The sequence below is a fragment of the Debaryomyces hansenii genome (assembly GCF_000006445.2).
Source record: "Debaryomyces hansenii CBS767 chromosome G complete sequence".
Lineage (NCBI taxonomy): Eukaryota > Fungi > Ascomycota > Pichiomycetes > Serinales > Debaryomycetaceae > Debaryomyces > Debaryomyces hansenii.
In genome coordinates this window covers 1,065,568-1,077,929 of record NC_006049.2, presented here as the reverse complement: position 1 = coordinate 1,077,929, position 12,362 = coordinate 1,065,568, and the positions used below count along the sequence as shown (strand labels likewise).

General features: G+C 34.6%; 4 protein-coding genes across 4 annotated transcripts; 1 reads left to right on the top strand and 3 right to left on the bottom strand. All coding sequences in view use genetic code 12, as the record gives it.

Annotated features, from left to right (window-relative positions):
* Positions 1-78: 78 nt before the first annotated feature.
* On the top strand, positions 79-765 carry DEHA2G12958g (DEHA2G12958p; the record flags this gene model as incomplete). Its single annotated transcript, XM_462101.1, has 1 exon — positions 79-765. One exon carries the CDS (start codon positions 79-81, stop codon positions 763-765), a length of 687 nt encoding a protein of 228 aa, XP_462101.2.
* A 152-nt stretch (positions 766-917) lies between these two features.
* On the bottom strand, positions 918-3,968 carry DEHA2G12936g (DEHA2G12936p; the record flags this gene model as incomplete). Its single annotated transcript, XM_462100.1, has 1 exon — positions 918-3,968. One exon carries the CDS (start codon positions 3,966-3,968, stop codon positions 918-920), a length of 3,051 nt encoding a protein of 1,016 aa, XP_462100.2.
* Positions 3,969-4,475: 507 nt separating this feature from the next.
* DEHA2G12914g (DEHA2G12914p) lies at positions 4,476-5,585 on the bottom strand (the record flags this gene model as incomplete). The annotated part of the gene is made up of 1 exon (XM_462099.1): positions 4,476-5,585. The coding sequence occupies one exon, from the start codon at positions 5,583-5,585 to the stop codon at positions 4,476-4,478; it is 1,110 nt and encodes a 369-aa protein (XP_462099.1).
* Positions 5,586-5,750: 165 nt separating this feature from the next.
* DEHA2G12892g (DEHA2G12892p) lies at positions 5,751-12,188 on the bottom strand (the record flags this gene model as incomplete). The annotated part of the gene is made up of 1 exon (XM_462098.1): positions 5,751-12,188. The coding sequence occupies one exon, from the start codon at positions 12,186-12,188 to the stop codon at positions 5,751-5,753; it is 6,438 nt and encodes a 2,145-aa protein (XP_462098.2).
* Between the last annotated feature and the right edge of the window lie 174 nt (positions 12,189-12,362).

The following is a 12,362-nucleotide window of genomic DNA, read 5'->3' as shown; positions in this document are numbered from 1 at the left end:
TACAAATAAATAAAAACAAAATCATTATCATTCTCTTTTAAGATAAAATTGCATTAAATAACCAAATTCTTTATCACAATGGGTACGAGGGATTCTACGTTCTCGTACGTACATCTAGATGATCCAAACCAGGTGATTTATATGGAAAAATGGGAAGATGATCCTATACCTTTCAATGATATCGATACACAGTCACTAATAGAGGCAACAACAACATTGTTCCCCCAATACTTACTAGAAGAAGAAGAAGATAGTGGTTTACCAATAAGCTCTTCAACGTTTGGTACAAAGGTATATAAAAATAGGAAACTTTTAAAAGATAAGGCTTGGAGTGATTTGGCAATATTTGATAAATTCATGGACGAATCAAGTTCGTTGCACAAGCAAAAAGATAAAACTATATTGAAATCTGTTTATACCAAACTGTCTAATAATGCATATGAATCAGTAGATGATCCAGAAGAGTTTACTATTGCAGAATTTTTATCTAATGGATATAATCCTAGTGATACAATGGATATACTTTCACCACCTGATATGGTCAATGATAGTATAATGGGGAATAACGCAGGCGATATTTCAATCAATTCTACATCTGATTTGTTGGTACCAGGAAATAATACATTCTCGATGAATATAAGAACGAATTCTGGAAATAATTCGAATCATCAGAATGCTGTGATGCAAACTCCTAGAATTGGAAGATCGAGGCAGCCATCCACTGACAAGATTTTTCAGACACCTGTAACAAGAATAATGAGATAGCAATTACGTTACATAAAGCTACAATACGTAGTCGATTTTCCTTCTACATTCATGAAATCTAAGTGTCCGCTGTATATTAAATAAAACCTATCTTGTTGTTTCCAAATTAACATAAATATTTATACAATAGAAATAAATAATTCTGAAGAAAATCACACAAGTAAGGTGATCTTGTCTGTTTCTATTTCATTCTTTAGTTCAAATAGTCTAATTTTTCTCTGTTCAGCTTTTTCTGATCGTCTTCTAATCCTGACCATAGCTAGCACAAATTTCGACAAAGCTTTGAACGATAGTTTATTGCCCTTTTGTAATTTTTGCAAACTCATCGAGGCATAATCTGGATAGATACCGCACTGAGTCAATTTTATAATATCATTCTTAATTAACCTATTAGAATTTTTTATTGCATTCATAACAAATTGATACATGACTCCTAAATCATTAGACCTCAAATTTATATCGTATAGTTTTGCCTTATAGTAATGTAATTCATTCTCTAAAAGTTTAACTTTTTTATTATCTGAAGGAGAGGAAATATGGGTTGACGCAAATCTTGAATTAATATTGTCTAATTTATCTTGTAAATATGAATTGTGTACTTGTAAGTCACGGCATTTGCTTGTTAAATGAGATTTGTTCCATTCATTATTATCAGATTTATATTTATCATTAATCATTTCTCGTTGCTTGAGTTCCTTTACTTTGTTAGCTAGCTTAGAGCAATGTCTTGTGGTATTATTCAATTCTTGTGTTAGCGTTTTCATCCTCATTTCAAGCTGGCTATTTTCTAATTTAACATATTTTTCATTCTTGTCAAGCGCATTGCTAAGTTCAACTAGTTGTTCATTGTCTTTTTGTAGTTTTTCATACTTCCATTTAAAGTCATCGCTTGTAGCTATTTGCTCACTAAGTTTCTGAGAAATTTCATTTCGTAAAGCTTGAGAATCTTCTAATTGTTTTTCAAGTAATAAAACAATAGATGAAGATTGATTCTCATAATTTCTTTTGTTGTGGTTGTTATTATTATATATGTCTTCCTCTTGGCGTTGCAATAAAATCTCTAGTTTGTTCTTATAGAAATTAATTTGAGTCTCAAATTCTTTCTGTAGATTTTCATTCTCAAGTTGCAATAGTCTCATCTTTGATTCATTATTTGACTTAGCTTTTAGTAACTCGGTTTTTTCGTCATCTTCAACGAGAAATTTCAACTTATTATTACGGTCAACCTCTCTAACTCTAGCCTCCAAATCTTCAATTATAGACTCTTTATCATCAATAATAGTTTGAAGCTTTCTACACTTTGAATCTAATTCTCTAAACTTAATTTCATTATCATCAGCTGTAAACTGTAATTTATTCTTTTCCATGAGTAGTTTTTGATATTCAGAGTCCAAGTATTGATTGTTAAAATCGACTGGTTTATTATTTTTCGTAAATTCTAATTCATTTGTAACTCTTTTCAAGTCAAATTTCAAAGAATCAACTTCTTCGATCAACTGCCTTCTTTCAGTTTCAAGTTGTTTTCTATTGAAGTTTTCCAACTCAAGTAATGCTGAATTATTCAGTTTGGAAGAATTACTCTTCAATTGTTTCAGCAATAATTGATTTTCATTTTCTAAGTTGATAATTTTTTCATCAGCTTTTAATTGTTGGCTTTTAAGAGAATCACACTCCAACTCAGCATTATTAAAGGCTTTTTCTAGAATTTCGTATTCATTCTCATAATATGTAAGCTTGTCTTGAAGTTCATTTTTCTGCTCCTGAAGCTTTTTTAATCTTTGATCATGGCTGTTCGAATTGGTATTAATTTGGTAAAGCTGATCTTGCAACTCAGATATCTCGATTCTTAATTTGTTATTCTGTTCTGAAACCCTCGTCTCTTTAAGTTTTAAAGATTCGATTTCTGATTCATAAAATTTATAATCATTATCTTTGTTAGATGTCCTCTGATCAAGTAAGGCTTTGATCTGGCTTCTCAAATTATACTCTTCCTTGTCTTTCTCTTTCAATTCTCTTGTTAATGAATCAACTTTCCTATCAAGTTTATCGACAATAGTTTTATCATCATGTACACTGCTCATCATCTTATTTAAATCATCATCCTTCTGTTCTAACATATTCTTGGCGTTCATATATTTATATTCAAGATCTTTTATCTTTGAATTTAAATGCATTATTTCCTGTTTCGATTGGCTAATGTTATCATTATTTGAATGTGTAGATCCCTTGTATTCAGAATTCAAATATTCATATTTATCCTTCCAGTTTGATAAATCAGTTTGCAAATCTCGAATCTGGACATTCTTATTATCCAATTGTTCGTGAATATCATCAAAGTTATTGCCCACAGCATCATTGTCGTGCTCTAGTTGACTAATCGTGATTTTTAATGAGTCAATCTGTCGTCTTAACGATTGGTTATCCAGTTGCAAATACTCAAGTTTATCCAACAACTCGTCAGAAACATGGCTGTTACTACTTTTAGAAGCCATCTCGTCTTGCATGGACATAATCTGTCTTTCATATTCGGACAACTTTGCTTCCCTATCACTCAAAAGTTGCTTATATTCCAGTCTTACTTCTTCTATGCTTTGCGCTGAAAATCCTGCATTCTCCTTGTTGGACAGATATTGTAAATCTGTTATCGTTTCTTTCAACTGTTTTATATCTCTTGCGGACTCCATGAGCTGTTGCTTCAAATCGATGTTCTGTGTGACCAATTCACGTTGCTCTTCTGGCGTTTGATCAAAGAATCGTGTGAGTGTGGCCAACTTAATTTTCAAATTGTAGTTTTCTGTTTCAAGCTTGTGGTTTTCCAGCTGTTGTTCTTTAATTGAATTCATCCCATTACTCAAAAGGTGATTCCGCTCGGGATATAACTTAGGCGGTATGGACAGTGCCGTATTCTTACTCGAAATAGGTGGCTTCAGGAACGAATGGATAGTCGTGTTGAAGTTATCTAGCGTATTATCAAAACTCGACTCGTTAAACGACTGGTTTATTTTATGTTCGTTTAACGGTTGCCTTGCTGCATATGTAGACCTTGACTTAGACCTTGGCGGTGACATATCATACCCTCCTATATTTCCATTGTTTCGGCTTTTTGAAACGCCTATAGGTGTAAACTCAAGTTTATTCTTGTTAGACCCGTTGGACACTCGATGGGGAGTTCCTAACAAATTCTTTCCGGAAAATAAACTCATCGATACCTATAACTCAGTTTTCTTCCGGTAAAAAGATTTTCGTCAAGTTATCTTTATTCAAAAGTATTATTTATACACCAAACTAGTTATCTTCCAGTTCTATTTAATCTAGATTAAAGGGTTTAATCTTAAGACTGTTATCTATGTGGTTTGTTTGTTTACAGTTGAAGAAAAAAGCGCGACACAAAATATTGATCACATGATGGTTCTCTTCATATGGTTCCAATATCACTATATCATATAACATTACTGAAGCCAACTCATAAATGTAGAGGGAAAAAGTAAGGTCTTTGGATCCATAGATTGTTGAAAATTGCATAAGATCCATATTGATTGGGAATCGATTTCAATGCAAGGGGATTCGTGGAATGAACAACTGATGTCATTGGCTGTGAAAGTTTCTATATATCTAGGAAAACTTAGTGTATGTCGTCTATAATGGTATATATCTCATATAAATAGTTTTGAATCCGTTCTTTTGGATAGAGATATAGTCCTTAATGGCACTTACATATCCTTTATAGCTTCTTTGAAGTTGTCTAAACAACTCATGGCAGCACCACTGAGAATGGATTTCTTTGCAATCTCAACACCTTCAACCCACGATTCAGTAAGACCAGCTACTACTGCTAATGCTGCACTGTTTAATAAGATGTAGTCAACAATCGGGTGGTTTGGTATGTCATTCGAATTGATTTTGAAGTCAGGGTGGTCTTGACGTAAAATATGCAACAATATCTCAGCATTTTCTTTGGAGGTTCCAGATTTAACCTTGCTGATTTCGTTTTCTGGTAAGTTGAAATCCTTTGGAGAAATGGTCTTCCTGGTGATCTTGCCATGTTCGTCGATCAACCAACACTTTGTTATACCAATAGGCGAGATTTCATCAAGACCAATGTCACCAAATACAACCATAGTTTTGTTGTGAACATCGCTTTCTGATGCCAATTTGGCTGCCGCTTGTGCATATGACTCACCTAGTTTTTCACTGTAAACACCTAATATTCTTGCTCTGATCGGAATTGGGTTAATCAATGGACCTAAAATATTAAAAATGGTTGGAACACCCAATTGGCCTCTTATTGCTGCTACTTGTTGCATCCCAGGGTGGAATGCTGGGGCAAACAAAAAGCAGAAGTTCGTTTTCTTCACGATGGCAGGAACCGTTTGGCTGGTAACCTTCATCAATTCAACACCCAAGCAATTCAACAAGTCACCAGAACCCGATGTAGAAGTCGATGCCTTACCCCCGTGCTTACACACAGGCAACCCCATACCCGCAGCCACGATGGCCGATGATGTGGACACATTGAACGTATTCTGACCGTCACCTCCGGTACCCACTATATCTATGTATCCTCTCGAATCCACTAAATCGGATGGTATGATGTTCGAAAACTCTAGTATAGTTCTAACGGCTGCTGCAATAAAATCGGGTTCATGGTCCAATCCTCTCATTCTTAATGCCGTCAAAAATGATGCAGTCTGAATATCTGAAGGTATACCTTTAAATATACATTTTAGCACCATGGCCAAATCATTTGCAGTTAGATTTGGCGGTTCTAAAAATAACGACTTGATATATGGCGTCAAAATGTTCTTACTATTGGTAGTCATCCTCTTTCAATCTATAATTCTTTCTACTAATTAGCAAAGTAAACTATATTAGTTTTACTTACATTATGGTGACTAATATTTTTTCACGACGCACTTTCAAAATTATCACGAATTGATCAATTATATTACATATTATACTAATATACAGTTTAAATACTACATCGATTACTCTTCTTCTTCATTTTCGTCGTCAGCTTCAGCTTCTTCGCCTTCTTCGCCTTCTTCAACCTCTATTTCAAGAGAAGTTTCTTTGTCAGCGTCAACATACGAATCACACATGCACCAAATCGATAAGTTATGGTGACCAGCATTTGGAATAGTGAATTCCATCTTTATGCGTTGAGATTCTTTATCAATAGTAGCTTTTTTGATAGCGTACAATTGCCTAGAGCTTGCATCGCCTATAACAATCCACCATGACTCTTTCTTGGGGAAAGGGTAAAAAGGAGCCACAACATTTAAATCATCCATATCTTCATCTCTTTCCAATTTTATGATGATTTCCTTAGGTTCGTTAGATTTTACTGTCTCAGATAAATCTAATTCGTAGCTGATATCAATATTAGGGTATTGGTTAACAAATTCTGCAACCTTATTTAACTTGTCGTCGCCCAATCTCAATATATCATTTCTTTCTTCGTCTTCTAGAGACATGATATCATAAACAGTTTCGACTTTACCTTTTTTGCATCTATTCAAAATTGCTTCATCGAAATATGGAACTTGTTTCAAAGGATTATCTCTATTCCAAACAGCTTGCACGATCATTTGAGACAAATCCATAGCGTGAATGGCATTTAGGTATCCTTCACTAGACAAGGTATCAATACAGGCGTATAATATCTTTAGAGCGCTTTCCAATACAACTTTTTGGTCATTAGCTAGATCTAGTGGCAATGGGATTCTTGAAAAATGGGCTTGCAAGAGCAAGAATGCTTTGAAATATGGCGATTCGTAGTCAACATCTGACGCTTTAACCGGCACCTTGTTATGTACCTTGCTTAGAATTGCTTCTTCATTCTGTCTTATTGGCAATACATCAAATTCCGATGCTGATGTGATAATCTCTAGAATACCCTTCAACTTTGTCTTGTTTCCTAATCTATTAAATTCCTTTACCGTATTAAACGAAACATTGTAGTAAGCAGAAATCATTGCTCCATTCAATGGAACAATTTCTTCCTCTTCTTCGCCTGACTCTTCGCTGTCTTCGGATTCCTCGATTTCAATAATTTTAGCTTCCTCTAGTTCCTTCAATGTGCTTTCAACCAATACAGACAAGAATTCTGAAATACCAAGATGAGATGTATCCTTAACATCATAAAAGCTTGGATTTGCTAAAAGCCTTCTATAAAAGTAAGTAAATGTTAACCAGTCAATACAGTCCTGTCTGGTCTTGAAAGTCCTCGTACTAACCTCCGTTATAAAAGCGTCCGGTAAACAAACATTCAAAAAACTTTCAATTGGCAAAGCTTCGTTTAAAAACTTGTTGTAATAATTCAATTTGGCTGAATTAGTGAATATTAATGATTTGGCTTCATTGACATCATCTTTGCAGCATCCTACCATTTCCAATATATTGTTAATTGAATAGTCGATAAATCTATGCTCCTTTCCTTCAAATTCTTGAGTACTAAGAACAACAATATTATTCGCTGAAGGGCAATAATAACAAGTGTCTTTTGAAGCAATTAAAATACTTAAAACATTGTTATTAAATAACTTTTCAATGATTAATTTGTCTGTCTGGCTCATATTATTATAATAAAGCCCTATACCACGGGAAAGACATTCCGTTAAACTCTTATCTGTTATTCTTTTCAAGTATGGCTCTAAAATTTCTAAATCTGTTCTTAACAACGACCAATTATCGTTACTTGAGTGTTGAATATATTTAAAGGCGGTCTCAATACACTGTTTCCTAGTTGGCACAAAAACAATCGATTTACCTTCCTTAGTATTATCTTTCAAGAATTGATACGAAGGTCTAATCAATGATTGCATGAAAGAATCATTATCATTGAAGTTAGAAGCCTGAAGTCTAATTTCTTTGATTTTGTTGAACCTATTGGAAGGATCAAAATTAAACACATTCTGCTTCGTACATCCAATCCATTCTCCAAAATCTCTACCGTTTGACAAAGAATTAGACAACGCTATTATTCTTAGACCATTCTCCACCTGCGTGGAAATGAGTCTCATCCGTGCAACAAGAATTTCATACGCAATTCCTCTGGAGCCGTTACCAACCATATGTGCATCATCATTTATAAGCAATTCAATTGCCTGAACTGACTTTCTTTGTCTCCACCGTCTTGAAACAAATTCAAATTGTTCAGGTGTTGCTAAAACCAAATGACTTGACGATAATAAACCAATATCTGTAGTTAGATCACCACTTAATTTATTGATTACTTTGCTAGGTTCCGTTATTTTGGAGTAAATCTTTCTCCATATCTTGAGTTGCTTGTCTATAATCTCCTGTGTAGGATTGATGTAGACAATTCTTCCTTTATTTTGTTTCCAATGCTTCAAAATTGCCAATTCTGCGCATACAGTTTTACCACAACCTTTTGACGCCCCAATAAAAACATTTTCATTAGAATTGAATAAAGCCTGGAAAACTTGTGATTGAAATTTGTTGAAATAACTAAATTCAAAGGTTTCAATAAACTCGGGTATCTTCAATGATGCGGTTGGAATACTCTGTAAATCTAATAGATCTGTAAATGGCGGGAATTTCTTTGGAATTTTCATGTCGGTAATTACCAATGGAACCCTCCATGCAGAATGTAACCACTTTTCGTTTATAAGAGTGATGAAATATACCGGCTCGACGGGGTCTAAAATTGGTATTGTGAATTCCACTAAATGCTCTTTCTCAGCATTGTTTCTATAAATACGCAAGTAGTCTGAAAAGAGAATCTTTTCTCCGCCACAATCTTCGACCAACAACCAAAACAGCTCAAAATTTCCGTGAATGCTTGGATTCCATTTCCAATCCGGAATAACTTCAAGCTGAACTCTAAGTAAACTAGCGGTTATAGGTTGTGCATATGTGTTTAATGTTAGCTTGGGAAATTGGCGTAACAAGTCGTATGCCTTCTGGCTATTGCCTTTAAAATTAATAGCTTCAGCAAGCTCGGAAGCATTAAGGTTAAAATAACTCACCCAAGGCAAATGGGAATTTTCACTCGCCTTCACGATCTCCCTTGGTACTAATGCTCCAAATTGTCTGAATGGAGAATTTGTTAACCACATTCTTTTTTCCACCATTTTGCACAAGTCTAAAGTAATCTTTGATAATGCCGACCAATTTTTTCGCAATGTGATTTCGTGAATTGCTCTCAAAAGCCTTCCACCAGATTGTGTGATATAGATCATATCAGCCATCAATGCAAACCCGTCTAAAGTTAATCTCGAGATGTATGCTTGAAGTAAAACATTTACCTTGGCCAACGGATCATTTGGATTTTCTCTTATAGGAAAGGGACATTTTTCCAATAATTTAGCCACCTCTATTTTTTCCTCTTGTCTCACCGGAATAAATTTAAATTCACCAGACATTGAAAAAATCTTCAAAATATCTATCTCTGTCAGCCATGGCTTTAGCTGGTTGTTGTACATGTTGATGGTCTCGTAATTAATATAATAATGCGATGATATCTTCCCTAACTCCGTAGATTTTATGTCTCCGTTTTCATGATTATATACAAGTAATTTGTTCTCATGTAAAATCGTCAAGGCAGAGTGAATCAAATCAACTCGTTTCCAATAAAGGTTTTCGTCATCTTTATAATCAGCACCAACGTGATATAATGCAGGAGATCTAAGCATCCTAATATACAAGTAGGTATAGCCTAACCAGTTAACAGCATCCTCTCTAGATTTTATTGTTCCCAATACAATTTCCGCATTAAGATTATCAGCTAATTTAGTCATAAGCTGAGACTCGATTGGAAGTTGTTGATTCAAAATAGCAAGGTAGTATTGAATTTCATCCTGAGAAGTAATAATAACCCCTTCACCACTCTTATCATACCTTGGTCTACCTGCTCTACCAAGCATTTGCAAGATATCTTGAGGCGATAGCTGAACCCACGTACCTCTTTCAGGACTATATGTTTCTGTTCCTTTAATAACAACAGTATGTGCTGGTAAATTAACACCCCATGCTAAAGTAGCCGTAGATACCAAAACCTGTAAGTGACCTTGTGCAAACAAATCTTCAACAACACTTCTTTCTCGTTTATTCAAACCGGCATGATGTATGCCAAAACCAGCAGGTACAATTTCTTTCAAGCTCCTATTATCCATTTCTTCCGCTTCCAGTTTTAATATTTCTCTAGAACCGGAATCCAGCTTTAAAACAACATCTAATTTGTCATCCTGTACTAGCTTTTCATGCAACCATTTTGCGGTTTTATATGTATCCTTTCTTGAATGAACAAATATAATCATTTGATGTTTATTATTAGCACAGTCTAACAATTTATCATAACAAGCTTCATTCATTGCACTTAACTTCTTAATTGCTTTTTTCTCTTTGATTCCAATGAACTGTTGTTCTAATGGACATGGTCTGTACGAAGAATCAAAGTAGAATAATCCCTTTTTGAAGTCAACTCTCAAAAGATTCGCAACATCTTCATAATTAGGCAAAGTAGCCGAAAGACCAACTAATCTTACTGGATCGTTGGTATACTCCACCTGCCGTAATGTTCTACTAATTATACTTTCCAATACAGGTCCTCTTTCATCATGCAACAAATGAATTTCATCAATGATAATTAATCTTGTCAAGTTCGTGTAAGATAAGTCAGAACTTTTTCTTGTGATTACATCCCATTTCTCTGGGGTAGTAACTAAAACTTGAGTTTCACTGATTTGCTGCTTAGATAAACTGGAGTCACCAGTCAACTCATTGACAATTATTCCGAAATTTGCTGTTAAACGTCTCTGAAACTCCCTCATTTGTTCTTGAACCAAGGCCTTCAATGGAGCAATATAAACAATCTTAAAGTTTCGAAGATCTAATTGTCCAGTTTCAGGATCTCTGTAATTATGGATAGCTCTCAAAATAGTAAGCATCGCAACATTAGTCTTACCAGCTCCTGTTGGAGCACAAATCAATAAATTCTCGTCTGAATTAAATGCCAGTGGGAAAATTTTGGATTGAATACGGTTTAACGATGACGTTTCCGAAGAAGGGAAAACACATCTAGTCCACTCTGGTAATTCAGAAATAGAAACAAGTTTTTCGTTGCATTCTTCTAATGATGGGGGTGGTGAAGGTGGCGGAATGCTGATCACGTCATATAGTTTCTTGTTTTGTTGATATGAACCTTGGGGAAGTTTTATTTTTGTATTAGTCATTAAGTGTGAACCTTGGTCAAAGCTCATTGAGTCCAAATCAACAATCTTAGGTTCTCTCTTAGGCTTTATTATGCTCGTTTTAGTCTTTTTATTAGACTCGTCGTCGTCGTCTTGGGATAGTTTTCTCTTTTTACCTGGGGTTGCATCTTCACTCTGATTTTCAAATTCCAAAATCAAAGAATCAAGCTTTAATTTTGCCATATCCTCCAATATTTTTTGTTTAGACTCCTCACTTTCATTTTCTAGGAATTTAATCTTGAATACCAATCTCCAACGGTTTTCTATAGAAAACTTTATGAGGTCAAAATGTTCGTAATTCATTAATTCCATTAACTCATTTTCCAATTCTCTCGTTGATAGTTCATAAGATGATAAAAATTGCACGAATTTATTAGTAACTTGTTGTATAATAGAAGGATCCGAGTCTACTAAAGTGGATGAGATTTTTCTTTGAAGGTAAAATTGATCAATTTCATGTAATGGAACCACAATGGTTTCCTTTTTAGAAGGTTTATCATTAGTTTTGATTACTGCCTCATCATTAAGGCCATTTTCTGCTTCTTCGCTAACTTCAGGTTGTTTATCATCTTCAACCTCTTCCGCGACGTTATGTTCTATTCCGTCATCTTCTTCCTCGTCACTATTGTCAAACATAACAGCAATGCCTTGATCATTATCTTCATTATCCATATCTTCAGATATCATTTGGATGTCGTAATCAGTAATTCTCTTTGCCAAATTAATCAATCCATTGAACTCAATATCATTAATTTTTGTATCCAATAATTCTGTGATCTCTTTCCGCTTTTCAGCAGGAGGAGTGTCTTCTTGTTTCAATATTTCTAATACTGAATCAGCCGCTGATATTATAACATCATGACTAGAATCAGGCAAGAAATTGTGGATTTCCACCATTATCAAGTCAAATATATGAGCAGTCTCTTCATTGGTAGGATGATAAGAAATATTCTCCAAAGTCCCCGTATACGAATAGTTGTTAGGATTTGACTGCTTCGGTATATCTTTTTCTTTTATTACTGGCCTATCACTAGTCTTTTCTTGGGAAACCCTCGTACCCATATCTTTAACTGATATTTGGCCTGCCAATGAAACTGGATTAGAATCATCCTTGTCATCTCTTCGGCGAGTGCGATCGTTTCGCAACACCTTATTTGACATTTCCTCATACTTGTATTGTTTATTAAACTCTGGATTTGGTTCTTGCATCTTTGTTCAATAAGTCTATGTTGTATTTAGTATCTAAGATATATTTCACTTTAAACTCATTACTATTTTGCAAAATTGGTTTTGTGTAACTTTCGTCTTTCATGGTATAACAATCAAAACACTTCAACAAAACAACTTCTTCATGACAAGAAGACCAGATCATCACTCCAGAGA